Below are 18,531 nucleotides of genomic sequence, written 5' to 3' on the forward strand. Positions count from 1 at the left end.
GGACTAAACAACCGACTGGGACAAGGGGAATTTGAAGATGGATTCTTCCTAGGTAGGAAAACCTCAAACTCAATGAATGCACTGGCCAGGAGTGTATGTGTGATGTGACTTAATGGTTCTCCTTTCATGTTTCCAAGGTGACAGTGCATTTGCCTTATGATCCTGGATCCTCACACTTTACATGACACCAAAGACACCAAGTGGGAGACGATACAACAGGGAACACAAGACAACACACTCACTCATTGAGCAAATATTTGACATCCCAAAGTCCCACTTTTGTGTCATTCACAAGAGCAGTGGGGCACTTCTCTGCTGGCCGGACACATGCTGCAAAATCATAGTGACCTGTGACATCCTGCACAACACTGGAAAGAGGAGGAGAATGCACAATGTCAGCATTGAGCCTGATTCTGACGATGACTGAAACGGCGACCAATACCCACTACAAGGGCAGCAGGAGGGAACCCGTGCAGCTGAGGGACGTGCATGACACACAGATAATAAACAAGTATTTCTGAGGTAAGGGATAACATGATATCATAGAAACTAAACATCACACATAGGGTAGTACTTGGTGCACAACTGAATGACCACCTTTTATTCAGGTGGCTACCACAACTGAAGAAACATAAATGTAACAGGGTAAAACATGTGCAAAAAATCAAAGGCAACTCATAACACTGAGTTGTGAGGAAGTCACTTTTTGTCCCCCTGGGTTGGGTTGTTTTTCCACTGCAACGGGTCATAGGACAGATGTTGTGTCAAACCCAGAGGATGGAAGTGTGGATGCCTAGTTGTGCAAGCTTCCTGTGCAGATGCACCACTGACGCTGGATCTCTCTTCACTCTCAGTTGGTGGAGGGATGGTGGAGAGGCACAGGTTGTGAGTTTCAATGTTTTCCAGAGCAGTCATGACCCGCACCAGTCCACAAGCAACAGCCTGGCACCAGTGGAATATGTCAGTCTGAAAATTGACTGTACACCTGGCCAGGCTTGCTGTGGCATTTGCCAGGTAGTTCATAGACCTGATAAAGGTGTATATGCGTGAAATGTACTGCCTGTGGTGCATCCACTGCACCCTCTGCTTGTGCGCCATAGCTGATTGCTTGCACTTGTGCCCCTTCTCAATTGTCTTTGTCAAGTGCTGCAGCTCCCAACTAACAATGCCAATCTTCTTGCTCTGCAGGCCCAGTGCCTTTAGGATGGACCTCTTCAGTCCACCATTGATGGACAGGGAATCTGCCACTTCTGGTGTTGATGTGCGGGTGGTAGTGATGGTGGGGGTGGGGGTTTCAGGGATGATGTCACTCCCAGTAGCCCCTTCAGCTACCACAGGTGCAGAGACAACAGGGCTGGAATCTGTGGCAAATATTTGCATATGGTTAATGTCATTAAATTGTTAATATTTTGGTACTAGAATGTTGTAACTCTGAGGCATGTGTGTATCACATGTTAGTGATATACACATTTGATTGGTGTGGTCATCAACACTCAGTACAGCATGCGTATGAAGTGTACTACAACTTCCATGATGCATTGCCTGGGTGGGCCAAGCATCTCAAATGAGCATTTCATGCTGTGATATGTATGATGTGGATTGCCTAACAACATGGTTTGGATGGGACATAAAGAGAGATGATTAACCATGGTTGATGGCTGCTGGGATGGAAGTGTCAACATTGGTGACAATCTTCAGTTCGAGGGCCCCTTTAAACAGCGTCTCCATGGCAGTCAGTGGGCGTTTTCTTGATGGTCTTCTTCCAGTCTCAGGTCCCTCTGCCATCCTGCTGTCCAGCTTCTCCTTCTTTCAGGAGCGCAGGTTTCCCCACCACTTCTGTATTTTGGGGATGGTCCTCTGCATCATCCCCAGGAAGTTGACCTTCTCAAGTATCCCCTTCCAGATGGTGGTCTTCTGGGCCTCAGGGACTGAGAATGAGGCTTTCCCAAAAGCTGATCGGTTCATGTTTCCCACACACTCCTCTGTTAGATCCTCCAGCTCCCTCTCCAAGAACTTCATTTTTCTCTTTATGCTACTCCCAGCTTCATTCTCATCCTCTGCAGATATGGTGTGGTGTGCTGATGCTCTCCTGTGTTGGCAGCAGTGTTTCAGGGCCACTCCCTGCTCCCAGGAGTTGTGTTAGGTCTCTGGCTGGTGGCCACACCATGTTCTTATCGTCCACCTGGGCTCTGACATCATCAAACTGCTTCCAGCCGCATTTGGGCCTCTGTTTTCTAAATTGCGATTTCCTGTTCCGAAATCACACTTTAGCGATTTCTTAAATAGCAATTTCCTAATAATTGTGAATCCATAAAAAATGCTATTAGGAAACCACAGGTTTCATAAGTACCGATTTGGGACTCACAAATAGTGATTTCTAGGAAATCGCTATTTGCGAGTCACAAGTTAAGAATTTCACACATCTGGCCCATAGGCCCCAGGCCTCCTGGATTTTTAGACATATACTACCTTCTATGTGGATAATCACAGCATCATTCCTAATCTGAAGAGCTGGAGACCTCTCAAATGACTACAAATAGTGTATAACAAAATAAAAATAAATAGCAACTGTGAGAAAGTAGTCTCTTTCTAGCATTGTTACCCCCACTTTTGGCCCGTTTGTGAGTGTGTCTCAGTGTGTTTTCACTGTGTCTCAGGAATCCTGCTAGCCAGGACCCCAGTGCTCATAGTGAAAACCCTATAGGTCAGTGTGTTTTGCCTGTCTCACTGGGATCCTGCTAGCCAGGACCCCAGGGCTTATATTTTGTGGCCTAATGTGTGTGTTGTCAGTAGTGCTTAACTGTGTCACTGAAGCTCTGCTAACCAGAACCTCAGTGCTTATGCTCTCTCTGCTTCCAAATGAGTCACTATAGTTTAGTGACTCATTTACCAATTCCAATTGGCACACTGGGCCCCCCTTATAAGTCCCTAGTATATGGTGCCTAGGTACCCAGGGCATTGGGGTTCCAGGAGATCCTTATGGGCTGTAGCATTTCTTTTGCCACCCAGAAGGAGCTCAGGCAAACCCTTTCACAGGACTGCCACTGCAGCCTGCATGAAACAGTGCACAGTTCACAGCCATTTTCATTGCACTTAAGTAACTTATAAGTCACCTTTATGTCTAACCTTCATTTACTAAAGGCTAGGTGCAAAGTTACTAAGAGTGAGGGCACCCTTGCACTAGCAAAGGTGCCCCCATGCAGTCCAGGGGCAATTTCAGGGGATACCATTACACACATACACTACATATCGGTCAATATTATATGTAGCTTCTCAATGGTAACTCCAAATGTGGCCATGTGAGGTGTCTAAGATCATGGCATTGTCCCCCCATTCCAAATCTGGGATTGGGGAGCCAATTCCATGCATCCTGGGGGCTCCACCATGGACCCCCAGTACTGTGAAACCAGCTCTCTGAGGCTTGCACTGCAGCTACAGCTGCTGCCACCTCACAGACAGGGTTCTGCCCTCTTGGGGTCTGAGCAGCTCAGTCTCAGGAAGGCAGAACAAAGCATTTCCTTTGGGAGGAGGGTGTTACACCCTCTCCCTTTGGAAATAGGTGTTACAGGCTTGGTAAGGGTAGCCTCCCAGAGCCTCTGGAAACGCCTTGAAGGGCACAGATGGTGCCCTCCTTGCATAAGCCAGTCTACACCAGTTCAGGACCCCTAGTCCCTGCTCTGGCGTGAGACTGGACAAAGAAAAGGGGAGTGACTACTCCCCTGTTCATCACCACCCCAAGGGTGGTACCCAGAGCTCCTCCAGTGTGTCCCAAATTTCAGCCATCTTGTTTTTCAAGGTGTGGGGACCCTTTGGAGGCCTCTGAGTGGCCAGTGCCAGCAAGTGACATCAGAGACCCCTCCTGATAGGTGCATACCTGGTTAGGTAGCCCATGCCCCTCTCAGGGATATTTAGGGTCTCTCCTGTGGGTTTCTCTTCAGATTCTGCTTGCAAGTTTCCATCAGAAATCCTCTGCAACTACTGCTTCATCCTCTGACTTCGGATCGACCACAGACTGCTCCAGGAACCGCTGTAACTGCAGCAAAGTATCCAGAAGGGCTACTTCGCCTCTGCAACTTCAGCTCCAGCCAGCAATTGCAACAGTTTTCACGGTGTGCATCTTTTGGGGACTCCCTATCTTCACCCTGTACCAGAAGGACCAAAGAAATCTCCAGTGGAGTGACGGAGTCACTTCCCTGCTCTTGCAGGCACCTTCTAAGACAACGCCCGGTTCTCTTGGACTCCTCTCCTGGCGACGAGCATGCTCCTTGGAACACAGGTGGTGGACCCCTTCGACACTAAGGTCTGGCTGTCCAAATTTGGATGAGGTAAGAGCTTGCCTTTTCTGTTTGCGACAGTACCCCTGTGCACCGCATCATCTTCACCTCCTGAGTCCTCTGTGGACTGTTTGCAAGAATCCTTTATGCACAGCCTGGCCCAGGTCCCCAGCACTCTATCCTGTGACGTTCAACTCGCTGAGTTGTTCTCCGGCGGCGTGGGACCTTCTTTTGTAGTGCTGCAGCAACCGCAATTTGTACCTTCTTTGTCCCGGTGTCCTGGGACCTCCGTGGGTTCTGCCTGGTCATCTTTAGGTGCCCTCCAATTTTGGGAGCGCCCTCTGCCTCCTCAGTATGAGTTGAGGCCCCTAGGTCCCTCCTGGGTCCATGTGGCGCCATTTTGATTCAATCCGCAACATTGCTTGAACCAAGGCTTTTTGCACAAATCCAGTGGCTGCAACTTGCCTGTATCCAACATCTCCACTTGTGACATCCTTTGCATCATGCAGGAACCCACAGCCATCTTCTTTGGTGCATTCTGCAGACTTCTTCCAACAGGAGAATCCTCTTCTGCACCATCTTCTAGGTAGGCAGGGGCTCCAGTCCTTCCTGGAACATTCTGCGACTTCTGGACTTGGTCTCCTCTCTTTACAGGTCTTCAGGTCCAGGAATCCACCATTTGATGCTTGCAGTCTTGCTTGGTTCTTGCAATAACTCTAATCACAACTTGTAGTGTGTCCTAAGGAAACTTGCAGTACTTTACTCCTACTTTCCTGGGCTCTGGGGTGGGGTATTTTACTCACCTTTGTGGTTTTCTTACTCTCCCAGCGATTTTCTACACACTACACTTGTCTAGTGGGGAATTTGTGATTCACGTTCCACTTTCCTAGTATATGGTTTGTTTGGCTCCTAGACCTATTTCTTCCTATTACATTCTATAGTATTTTCTATTGTTTGCACCATCCTAGAACTATTTACTTACCTTATTTTGGTGTCTAGTGTATATATTGTATATAATACTTACCTCCAGAAGGAGTATTGCCTCTAATGTATTTTTGGCCTTGTGTCACTAAAATAAAGCACCTTTATTTTTGGTAACACAGAGTGAGTATTGTCTTTTATTGTGTATAAGTACTGTGTAGCTACAGTGGTATTGCAGGAGCTTTGCATGTGTCCTAGTTCAGCCTACACTGCTCCAGCTACCTCTATCAGCCTAAGCTGCTAGAACACTACTTCATTTCACTAATAAGGGATAACTGGACCTAGTATAAGGTGTAAGTACCCAAGGTACCCACTACAACACAGGCCAGCCTCCTAGAGCAACCAAAACACATTTACTATACATTGATAACCTATCAATAGTATGGTGAGAATACTAGACTGTGACAGGAGTGAGAGTGCTGTTGGTAATGTGTGACGGCTTGTCTCTCAGGGGTGTTGGAGTACTACCAGTATTGTGTCAATGCTACACTGTGAGGAGTGTGCGAATGCTCTCAGTTGTGCTTCACTGCTACTTCAAAAGGGATGTGAGTCTTCCTAGTGATTTATGACTACTAGCAAGTGTTGTAGAAGTTATTTTTTAACAGTGTGACTGCTACGCTCATGGGTATCGGGGTGCTGCCAGTAGTCCAAGACTACTAGTATGTGTGGAGTGTAAGAGTGCTTCTGGTAGTGAGTGACTGATTTTCCACCATTATGAATTTATTATTTTATGCTTTGTTGTCATTGAGGCAATGGTTGAAAACACTCTGGGGACTTATTTAATGACTGATGATTCTTACCTTTGAAACAATGCATAAATTTAGTTTACTGCCGTAGTGTTGTGTGAGTTATTAATGACAGAACTCTCTTTGCTCCTGAAGGACTCTGTATAAGTGACGTAAGTGATAGAACGTGAAGAAGTAAATGCAGGTTTAGAATGTTGAGTTTGCCATTACACACAGAGGAATAAAGGCGTGTAATATACAGACCGTGTGTGGCATAGTTAATGATGGGTACCTCTGCTGGGGAAGACGCTACAACTGGCGATGAGATGGGGGATAAGTAACCCAAATATTATCAGTGCCCTCCCAGGGAGCTTGCCATGGTCCAAGTAAACTGCTCATGCATGCCACATGTGCCTCTGTCGAAGTGCAGAGTCGACATTTGGCATGTGAGGAGTCAAAGTGCTACCCCAGTCGATGTCAAGCATTTGAAGATAAAGGAAGCTTCACTGAGAATTCTACACATCCGTGGCCAAGAATCTGAGGGCAAGGTTGTAAACAGAGGTGCGGTGCTACCACGCAACATAAAGCTATACAGTGTTGGGAGTGATAATGCTAAAGGCATTACAAAACAGATACAGAAAAGAAGCACTGAAATTACCATAGTCAAACGAGAGTAGGATACATAAAAATGCTAGCTGATAGAATAATTGATAATAGAGCAAACTGTTGTTAACACTTACCAGAGCCTTCAGAAGAAGACCTCTATGACCTCAGCAGCGGGTGATAAGACCCAAGAAGAAGCACAGGGGTTGTGCTTAATGAGACATCCAGTACCTGAAGCAGCACACCATTAAAGCAGCCATGTGGTGGCTCAGAACAACTCCAGAGGTCTCCAGAAAAGTGAAGGAATCCAATGGAGACCAAGAAAGAGGTCACAGTTACAAAGATTGTCCAAGATGACCCAGAGCCCTGTACGTGAAAGAGCCTTAAAGATGGCAGAGAAGAAGCGAGTCCTAGAGGACAGCAGATAATATACGAGAGAACTCAATTTGTAGTGTCATCCAATCCTGTAAACAGATATAGGCGGTCATTGTGACCGCGGCGGTCGGGGGTCGCCGCCCGCCAAGCGGTTCCCGCCGAAAGACCGCTCCGCGGTCAGAAGACCGCGGCGGCCATTCTGGCTTTCCCGCGGGGCCGGCGGGCGACCGCCAGAAGACCGCCGGCCGGCCCAGCGGGAAAGCCCCTTCAACAATGAAGCCGGCTCGGAATGGAGCCGGCGGAGTTGCAGGGGTGCGACGGGTGCAGTGGCACCCGTCGCGATTTTCACTGTCTGCAAAGCAGACAGTGAAAATCTTTGTGGGGCTCTGTTAGGGGGCCCCTGCACTGCCCATGCCAGTGGCATGGGCAGTGCAGGGGCCCCCAGGGACCCCACGGCACCCGTTCCCGCCATCCTGGTTCTGGCGGTGGACACCGCCAGAAACAGGCTGGCGGGAAGGCGGTCGGAATCCCCATGGCGGTGCTGCAAGCAGCGCCGCCATGGCGGGTACCCTGGGCCAGCGGGAAACCGGCGGGAAACCGCCGGCTCCCCTTTTCTGACCGCGGCTTTACCGCCGCGGTCAGAATCGCCCAGGAAGCACCGCCAGCCTGTTGGCGGTGCTTCCGCCGCCCTCCGCCATGGCGGTCATGGACCGCCAGGGTCAGAATGACCCCCATAATGCTGCTGTCTTCTTGAAACCACCACCACCATTTGATACTGCCAAAAATCAGAATATTGGTGATGGATGGACTGCTTGGATAGAGACATTTGATGATTTCATTGATCAACTAAAAGAAACTGATAGCAAGAAGATTATCAAATACCTCAAGAATCTTACTGGTGAAGGAGTAAAAGAAGCCATTAAGAAAATGCTGTGAGTTGATGAAGTTACGTATTGACAAACTATGGAAGCCTTGAAACTCAGGTTCAATCCAATACTGAATGAAGATTACAAAAGGTACATTTTCAGTCAAGAACAACAGAGCGTTGGTGAAACCATAGACAAATTTGTTGAAAGACTGGATATGCTCATCAAACACTGTAAGTTTAATTAATTTAATGATGAGGAAGCAATACGTCTCCAAGTTATGGACGGATGCGTGTCAGATTCATTCAGACAACGAATGCTTAGAGAAACTGTTAGGGGCATATTTAAGAGTCTCTAGCACCACTTTACGTGCTGCTCCAGTAGCGCTAACTTCTGCTTCATAATCACAAGGAAGTGTAATGCCACATTTTGTGGTGTTACGCCTCCCTGTAAATATGGGCCCCTCCGACGCAGTTTCCTGCGTCAGAGGGACGTTCATGTGCGTTTCTGTGGGTATGCCACAGCAACACCCATTGCATTTTGATGCTGTGTCAGATTGTTGAGATTTCGTAAAACTGAGGCAGCGCCAAAATTTAACACCACCCCAGGGGTGGCGTTAGCATGGTGCAACAAGGAAGAATACTTTTACTGCTCCTCGTTTTTTGCTTTTTCCATGCGTGCAGCACTCTGCAGCACACTTAGAAAGAGCAAACTGCTAGAAATGATTGTTTATGTGTGGGAAGGTGTCCCTTCCAGCCAAAAACAATCATTTGAAAATGATGCTTTGGCACTTCTGTGTGTGCTGCATTCTGCAGGACACACAGACGTGCCAAAGCGCCATTAGTGATTGTTTATGTGCAGGAAGGGACACCTTCCACCACATAAACAATCACACCCCTCAACACAAACATCCTTTACAATGGTGCAAGGATGCCTGCGTTGGCACTGGCAGCTAAATTTAGCACCGGCTCAGGGGACAACACAGGGGTGCACTATATTCAATTAAATGCGGCGTATCCCTGCATTGTGAAAATGACGGAGCGTGGCGCTGCCAATTTTGGCGCAGCATCGCACTCCATCATTTTCCCACAAATATGGGCCTTAGTCTGGAGCAAATTCTTATGGCTGCCAGAGCTGAAGAGCATGCTGATTAACAAGCTTCTGACATGAAGGCTGGAGAAGCCCAAAGTGAGTCAGTCAAGAACATGAAAAGCAAGCAGGATCACAAAGCTGAAGGACACACAGTGATGTCTCCATGAAAAAAAAAGTTGTGCCTCTGGTGTGGATTGTCGTTTCCACATGAAGGTAAATGTTCCACTATTAGAGAGATTTGTAAAAGGTGTTGGAAGGGGAAACATTTTGTAGCGGTTTGCAAGGGGAAGGAAAAAGTAAATGCATCATGTCAAGAAGAGAAACTGGCTGCCCAAATGTTCCAGAAGCGACGTTCGATGCACACCCGCAAGGCCAAGTGACAACACCCTTTGAGACAAACCAATAACAAATGAAGTCGATCGTCATTTAAATCATTGTCAAAATGTTCTTCAGTAATTATATCAAGTGAAAGTGAAGAAGATTATTGTGCAATGTTGATGTTTACCTCAGAAAAATGTGCGCATGTGGGACTGGCCATGTGAAATGAAATATCAGTCAAAGAAAAGTCAACATGAAAAAGCACCCAAGTCACTCAAACATTGTCCGAAAATTACTGAAAGTAAACAGTTGTTCAATACCTTTCATTTTCGACAGTGGTGAGTTGAGAACCATTAAGCCTGAACAGAAATGTAATGAACTATCTTCATTACCACAACTGAAGCGTCGAAAACTAGTATACACTAAGGCTGCATCAGCACTATTGAAAAGTCATGGTTCATTCGTAGCAAGGACGAAAGTGCAAGCGCCCATTCATGTGCTTCAAGGTATGACGTCAAGTGCCTGTTTACTCAGTTTCAGCACAGCTGCTGATATGGGACTGATCTCAGTAAACTGCAACATGAATGCTCATCACAAACTAGTAAGTTAGGGCCAGATGTAGCAACTTCCCAAATTGCGACTCGCAAATTGCGAGTCTCTGCGACTCGCAAATTGCAAGTCGCAATTTGGGATGCAGAAAGGTGTCTCAGACACCTTCTGCGAGTCGCTATGGGGTCTCAAAGACCCACCTCATTAATATTAATGAGGTGGGTCGCAATTTGCGACCCCATAGCGATTCAGGGCACTCACGGGGATGGAGGCCTGCTGGGAACAGCAGACCTCCATGTCCGTCACTGCTTTTAAATAAAGAAGTTTTTTTTTTTCAAAGTGCAACCCGTTTTCCTTAAAGGAAAACGAGCTGCACTTTGAAAAATAAACTGAAACCTTTTGTTTCGGTATTTTTCAGGGCAGGTAGTGGTCCATTGGACCATTGGTAGCTGACTGGCCCCCTGTTCTCATATATGGGGTCCTATCAGGCTTCAGAGACATGTCCTGCATGTGCCCAGCCACCCAAGCTCTTACAGTACTAACGGGGTTTGCCCAAATACTCCCACATTCCTTGAGTTACAATTTATAGAACAATGAAAACCAGGGAAATAATGTGGGAAACTAATTGATAAACAACCACTTACAAGGTAAACAGTTGAATTTATCACCTGTATTTTGGCATATTAATCACCAAAACATCCAGTGGAGTCTATATCCACAAGCTCCAAACCTGCTTCCGCAATGGTCTTGACTGCAGTAGATTTGTAACTCACCATACATATAACACAACGGTACTAACAATTGACATATTTATACACATAGATATATTACAGCGATATTATACATTTTGACATACTTGTGCACATTACGCTGTATTACTAACACAGTTCAACAATAAAGCACATACATTAAAACTTTGCTGTGTTTAACACAATTATAACATAAGTATGCAAAATGGTGCACAAGATATTGACTTAAAAGTGTTTTCGCCACGCTTTCATATACCTGTGGCTTTTTAGGACAATTTCTTTGTAAAGTCCGCAGTCAGAGGGAGTCCTCGTATACAGTTCACAAACTGAAGACCCTTAAAACTTCAGCTCCTGATCTGCTCTCCTCTAATTGCTCCAAGGATAGACCTTTGATTTGCTAGAGGCTCCTGCAAATAAATGTTGACGCGTAACAGCCTTTATGGCTTTAGGCCTCATCAGAACAGTGGAAGAAGGAAGCCCTTACTGAAACCAATTGCACTGAAATGGTATTTCTGTCTGTGGGTTGTATTTAAGGTATCTTCCGTAGTGCAATTATCCAAATCATTGGAGTGCATGTTCAATTGCTCATGTCTAGCTGTGTTGGGTGAGGTGTAATCGGGATAAGCAGAGCAGTCCCTGGGAGGATAGTGTTTTCTTTCAATCGCCACACATTTGTAGGTGTGCGTGATAAGGAGGTGATTGGGCTTAGTGATGTCATAGTCAGTGAAGATGCAGTCATGATGCAGCATTAATGTCACCAGCCATGTTAGAACATTTTTGGGCTTTCAATGTATCAAACAATGTGCAGGTTGATACCTATTCAATGGCTCATTGCCTTCACAATTTCAAAACCTTTTGATTATGTTAAGCTGAGATAGTAAGATTTTTCCTATAGAAGATTTTTTGTGTTCTTAGAGGTGACAAAGAAAAACATAGTGTATTCTCTCAGAAGCATATGTCTTCAGCAGAAACAAGCATTGACAAAGTTAATAGGTTTAGATTCTAAAAGGCCAAGAGGTAGAGTTTTTTAATTAGCTTCCACACAGCATTGCATTCATCGTGGCAAACAAAGGCCATTTTTTATTTACTGTCCTAACATGGAAGATAGCCATATAAGACCAACAAACTGACATTTTTAAAAAAGTAAAAAAGAAATGTGCACCAAGGCAAAAAAGAAAGCAAGAGGCCCTGTTGCTCTCTGCAGCTTCCAGGCCCTCATACAAAACGTAAAAAGAAAATTAAATCCAGGAGTGGAATGGAGAGCATCCTGGAGTGGGGAACTGCAGCAGATAGAGAGAGCACATGCAGTCCAATAAATTGCTGCCTATAAAAGAAACAAGCATTAACAAAGCCATTTATTTCTAGGCTGCAAAACCTATTTCCTTTGCCAATATCAGAATCTACCCTATATAACCTCAGCAATCATATAGGAATTACAGTTTGTTAAAACAAAACACTTGGAAACCTACAGGCTCCATGGTGGGACAAAAAAGTGAATGTGCATTTCTTTTTAGATGTTTGTGGTCGCATAGATGATAATTTGCCTGAGTCCTGCCAACTCGTCAAGGATTTCCATCTGCCGCAACGGCACCATTGGAAATAGTGGCTGGTGGCGGGACTTCAGCCACTCTCACCACAATGCAGATTTGGATGTGCTTCACCTGTAAACTAACTGTGGCGGTCCGACCTCCACTTCTGAGTTGGTGGATTAGGGAGTGGAAATAGGGTATAAACTCACCTTTTTCCCTGATTCCACTTTCATTTTCGACTGGACAGGACTGGACAGGACCTACCATTGCTGCTGATCCTGGACCACAGAGAAAACATGACCCCCTCCCCTGTTGCCAGACTCAAAGTGATCCTACATTGGCTGTGTACTTTGTGGGGCTACTGCACATGAGCTCAGGACCACTGTAGTCACATACACATCACAGTCATTTTTAAAAATGACTGTAACGTGCATATGTTGGGAACATAAGAGTGTCAGACACGGATGGGGATGCACTGGTACACAACATATATCTCACACATACACATATTTCATTAAGTGCCAATATTCATTGCCAAATGAATGCTGAAACCACAATGACATCACAATTTCACTTGTAAACTATGTCCATGTGTGCACATGGCAAGGAACCATGTCCGTGTAATGTTGAGGTATCAGTTGTGTATGTGAACCAGTACGTGTATGTGTGTGTGTGCAATTGGATGGGCTGGTGTAGGGTGGTGTAGTGGGTGATATGGTTTTGTCTGATAGTTTGCCACTTGCATATGGGTCTGCTTTTGCTGTGTATATTTGGTTGTGTGTTGTGGTGTTGCTGTGTGTGACATTCAGGTGAGTGTGGTTATGTGCTGGTCATTATTGTGATATGTCGAGGTATGATATTTTGTGAGTGTGTGTGTGTGTAGTTGTGTTGGTCATTGTGGTTGTGTTGTGTGTGGGTTTAATGTTGATATAGTGTGTGTATGCTGTGTCAGGATGTACAGCAATGTGTGTTTTCGGCACAAGTTGTGTTGTGGTGGAATGGCAATAGATAATAGTATGTATGTGGTGTGTTGTGTAGTGTGTAGTAAAGGGGGGCACATATGACTAAAGTGCAGTGTGTGTGTGTGTATGTGTGTGTGTGTGACTTACCTCTATTCCACAGCCGTTGCCATTGTACGATGTCCATTGGATCTTGCAACGTTCCCCCCTCCGTCAGCAATCTGGTCAGCGGGAGCCTGCCAGACTGGTGACTAGGAAGAGCACACCATCGTGGTGGTTGGGCGGCTCAACGACAATACATCTAAATACAGCGGGCGACCCAAAGCCTGCTTGACGCAGTACTCGGGCCCGCCGCTGCAGTAATACTGTCGAGATCTAAATCCTAAGTGATTTGCCAAGAATCACAGGAACTTTAGCCAAGGTCAGGATGCAAACTTGGTTCCCCAGCTCCAGTATCAGACTCTGACCATTAGGCCACATCCAGTGCTTCATTTGTAAAAAGTTTAAGTGCCAGGGCCCACATCAGTAGGCCACTGCAGCTTGCCCCACCCTGTTCCCCTGCCAGTGCTGCCATTGACAGTACCAACACAACTACTAACCGTCACACTCCAACAATTGTGACAATTCAGACTATTTGGTGCCCCTAAAACAACAAGAATAGCTTGGGTGACAGGTATTAGTCATTTTCAATGTAGACTGAATTAATAAACAACTCTTGTTGTGCTCATCTCTAAAATAGACAGACATTGCTACCATGTGGCAGAATGTCTTAGGTGTCGGTATTGACAATGAAATCCTGGTTCAGAACACCGGAAACAACTGGCTCAAATTCAGCACTAGCCACATCTCTTCCCTGGCATAACGATGGTGGGATGATTGTTCTATCAGGATCATAACCTAATTGAAAGTTAGGTTATCTTGTCCTTCTGGATAGATAATGATAGTGTGCTGTTCATACAGATTGTAAACTATGTGTGATTAATCCTGATGCCAGTAGCTGATGCGCTTTGCTTTACTTCTTATTCTCAGGAAACCATCGTCCAGTATAGAGCATTCTAGGACCGATTTCTAATCATTGCTGTCTTGGGTGTCTTTCTGCTGAACCTTTGTAAAATATATTGTGCATTGAAAGAAACAAGGTTGCTGGAGGTAAGCCATAAGCATCACGTTGCTTTGGTTGTATGATGGAGCCACGCATGCAGCAACCACTCATGCCTGAACAACACAGTCGGAACAATGACTGCGTTGTTTCCACGCATGCCTTTGCCACGCATGCCTTTACAACGATTTTTCATTGTAAAGGCATGTCTAGTAAAGGCATGTGTGGAAACAGCATGCGTTGTTGTCGCATGGCACCCCCCACCCTATAAAACAGAAGTACCCCGAACCCCCCACCCACCCTGAGCCCGAAAACCAACCCCATCCCCAAAATAAAACAACCCAACTCCTAAAAACAAAATTACCGACTCCCCCACCCCACCTCTAAAAACAAAAGTACCCCAACCCCCCACCTTTAAAAACTACCCTGACATCCCCCACCCACCCTGAGCCCTAAAACTGACCCAACCCCCAAAAATAAAACTTCCCAACCCCTAAAAACAAAATTACCCCGACCCACGCACCCCACCCCTAAAAATCCTTCCCCTACCTGCCCTGAAAACAAAACTACCCCACCCCTCCACTGAAAACCTGACCCCCACTCACTCTAAATACAAAATTACCTCAACCCCACCCCTAAAAACCCACCCCGCTCTAAATACAAAATTACCCCGACCCCACCCCTAAAAACCCATCCTCGCCCTAACTGCAAAATTATCCCGCCCTCACCCCTAATAACCCGTCCCCCACCCACCCTAACCAACAAATACCTTAAGACCCCACCCCGCCCGTAAAAACCCGAACCACCCTCCCACCCTAAGTACAAAGTTACCCTGACCCCCACCCCTAAATATCAGCCCCCACCCAACCTAAAAACATAATTACCCCAACCCCCCAAATTCAAAATTACCCTGACCCACCACCCCGCCCATAAAAACCCGACCCCCCACCTCCCCTAAATACAAAATTACTCCACCCCTAAAAACCCAAACCCCTAAATACAAAATTACCCCGACCGCCACCACCACCCCTAAAAACAAAATATCCCCAACCCCCGCCCCTGCCCTAAAAACCATAGTACCAACCCCCACCCCTTAAAAAAATAAAATAACCTAACCACCCCAACCCCTTCGCCCGCCACTCCCACCCTCATCCCCACCCCTAAAAACTACCCCAACCCTGCCCCAGACCCACTTACCTGACTGCATCCTCTCCCAATAGATCTTCCTTTTTCTCTGCCTTAACCAAGCATGTGCGTTGTTCAGCACCTGCGTGGTTAAGGCAGAGAAAAAGGGCTGTGTGGTTCCGGAACTTTCCTGTCTGCTTTGCATCAATGGAAGAGTTTTGAGAGGTATGCCATGGTGCAATTATGCTGTGATTTACTTACTAATCATGCAGTATTACCTTTGATCAAAGTTCAATGAATAGGCTCTAGGGGTCCTTCAATGTGTGTGATCATAAACCAAATAATAATCCAAATATGAGCTGAGAGGCTCTGAGTTTGGTATCTGTGTCGGTGGCATTGCAGTTGTGCAGGAGGGAGGCTACCACCATGCGTTAGGTGCCGTAAAAGGTACTTCTCCGGAGACAGAGGTAAATGGTGAAGTACGGTTATATTGAGTTAGTTCACTTGATGTGCAAAGGTACACCAGGTCGTAGTTAAATTGGGCCAATAGTTTGTAGACAATCTTCACAGGCACTTCTTATGCTGCTTCGTCGTTGCCATATTGTAATGGTGTTTCGAGGGTGTTCAAATGCATATAGAGTTGTACTCACAATCACCCATTTTATTATTATTTACCAACTGTGTTCCAATCGTATTTATGCAGCTACGCTGCCTGCCTGGTTAGTCTTCATGTTTTGAGCACTTTTCTACCTATGTATCTCCTGACAAATTTGATATTGGCGGAAAGGGTGACTCCACTTTAAGTCAAGTTATTTGGACCCTTTAAGATGCAAAAGAAGCAGCATGTCAAAGAAGAATTCTTCCAATTCTGATAAGTATTCATGGGGAAGTTCTCGTAAAATGTAACCCAGCGCACAAAATAACAAAAGCTGATGGCTGAATTCAAATATTCTTCACTGATAACACTGCTGTGATTTTGAAATGAATGCAAGTCTTTGATATTTTTTGCTGTGCTAAAAGTACATTTCCTATTATATTAATCACTATGTATCGCATCAAATGAAAGACAAAAAATTAAATTAACACTTAGACATAAACATACTGAACTTTCACAGTGCAACACAGCGCAGCAAGTGAACATGCTGCATTGCATGAAAGGGCGAGGGCAAAAATGCACTATATTTACTAAGATATGACACACTTCTGCTCTCTCCTTGTGCTGGCACACTTTTGGTAGCCTAGTATCAATGCAGACACCCTTGTCCCACTACACAATGGTGCCTGTGTTAAGGTTAGAATAGTGTTTGTGCAAGAAGGGATACTTTTCTGCACAAAAACTATTCTTAGAATCTTATTACTTTTTGCATGTGGGCTGCAGAATACAACACATAAGTTAAGAGAAAGTAAAAAAGAGATATAAAGACATTTCTCCTCATTGTGCCAACCTCGTGTTAAAACTGAAACACCTCCAATTAAGCCAATACTATAGTCACAAAATATTATTTTAGAAACAAATCATTTGAATTTTCTTGGTGAACTTCGGAAAATGCAGTAAAATACTTTGTGAAATAAATATGTGTTCAGTTGCAATTTTGTTTTCATTTGTAAACAGCCTTTAACTTTTTAAACATTACAGGGAGGATTCACACGAAAGTACTCTTTAAGTTCGAAAACAGGAACTCTCCTCCCAGAATTCCCCAGCGCTCAGCATCTCGTGCTGCAGGGATGCATGTCAAAGGATAAGGTAAGAGTGGGTGATGTTTGTCTAGGGATTCACAGACCAAAAACCTGTGTAGCCTGTGATACTGATACTAAACAGATGGGCCGGCCCTGCTGGTCAAACAGAGATGACTGATTTACAACCCGGTTTACGAGTCTCCCGACGTGATGGCCAGCTGTGGCTTCAATGGAAAGTGGAATGAATAATTCACTGTTTAACTGATCAGCCGCTGGATACCCCTCACCCCCTTCACCCATTTGTGTGTTAACAGGGCACCGGGAAAGAAGAAAGAGAACTGTGGTTAAATACGTGGCCTATTTAAAACCAGTGGATAAGATAAATGTGGTTGTGATTATAGATGTGTGGAATTATATTTTTTTAGTCAAAGCTTTGCGAAGGTGGCACGCTTGACCTGTTGCCCAGGTAATTTTTTTTTAGAATCAATCGTTATTCTTTTGCAAATAGTAGTCTGTGTGGTAGTTTTGCCACAGGTTGTTTTCTGAAAGTGATCAGCTTCGTGGCATTGGTAAATGGGATTTCTTCTTAGCTATTTCAGTAAAAAAATATTGTCAATGTTGTGAAATTGGTGACGTTAAAAAAACTGCACGAAGTTAGCAAAAATTATGTCTGAAAATGTCACGCATCCCAATATCCTGGATAACAAGCCTTGGCAAAGCCAATAGGTCTTACCTATACAAGAGCTTTTGGTGCTTTGCCAATGTCTTTTAGCCTTGCTGTACATCAGAGGGGCCTTGCAGTACAAAGTGCTATGACGCGACCAGCACTGGCCGCATCATAAGGCTTTTGTTTCCTCTGGTGGGTGGGGGTGGCCAAGACGACAGTGGGAGGGAGGGGATGGGGAAGTAAGGGAGGTTGATAATGGGACAGGAAAACAAACATTGGCAAATCCAATAGGTCTCAGCAATCCAAGAGCTATAGGCGTTGGCAATCTAAACATATTTGTGTATGAGTGGAGATGTTCACACAAATGCATTAACATTGCCAATGCCTCTAGCTCTCAGATTGCCGAGACCTATCGGCTTTGCCAATGCTTGTCTTGAATATTGCGGATGCAATGTTTGCTTTGGGCTGAGGCTGGTGTGGTTTAACTATTGTGACTTGCTCTCTCTAGCAGTTGTGGGATTTGCCATTTGACCTCTGTATTTCTCCAGCACCCTTTTCCTTAATATATAGATGTGCAATAAAAAGCACATGTGGTGATGTATGGTGCAAAATCATATGATATTGTACAATGCATAATGTACACTGCAGTGTACATTAGAAAAAACATACACCGCCGTGCAGTTGGAAAGTGCTCAGTGTCAAGAGTGTACATTTAAATCCGTATTCCTAGGAGGCACACTGTGACATGCAATAGAAAAACATGCAGTGATTTGAGGTGAAAAACATATGGTAATGTATAGTGCATAGTGTACACTGTGTACAATTGAAAAAGCACACACCGACGTGCAGTAGGAATGCACTCTGCATCAACAGTGCATACTGCAACGTACATTAAAAAAATTGGAAAGTGCTATGAATATAGTACAAAAAGTGCACATGTGCG

At 45.2% G+C, this 18,531-nt stretch overlaps 1 protein-coding gene across 1 annotated transcript in view; it reads left to right on the top strand.

The window, feature by feature from the left end:
- Window positions 1-18,531, top strand: part of RFX6 (regulatory factor X6) — a 337,979-nt gene that overhangs the window by 164,289 nt on the left and 155,159 nt on the right. Inside the window, exon 7 of the mRNA XM_069236757.1 lies at window positions 16,881-16,988. Coding sequence (XP_069092858.1) covers window positions 16,881-16,988 — 108 coding nt within the window. The remainder of the gene's footprint in view (window positions 1-16,880; window positions 16,989-18,531) is intronic.

Source organism: Pleurodeles waltl, chromosome 5 (genome assembly GCF_031143425.1).
Source record: "Pleurodeles waltl isolate 20211129_DDA chromosome 5, aPleWal1.hap1.20221129, whole genome shotgun sequence".
In the NCBI taxonomy this organism is placed as follows: domain Eukaryota; kingdom Metazoa; phylum Chordata; class Amphibia; order Caudata; family Salamandridae; genus Pleurodeles; species Pleurodeles waltl.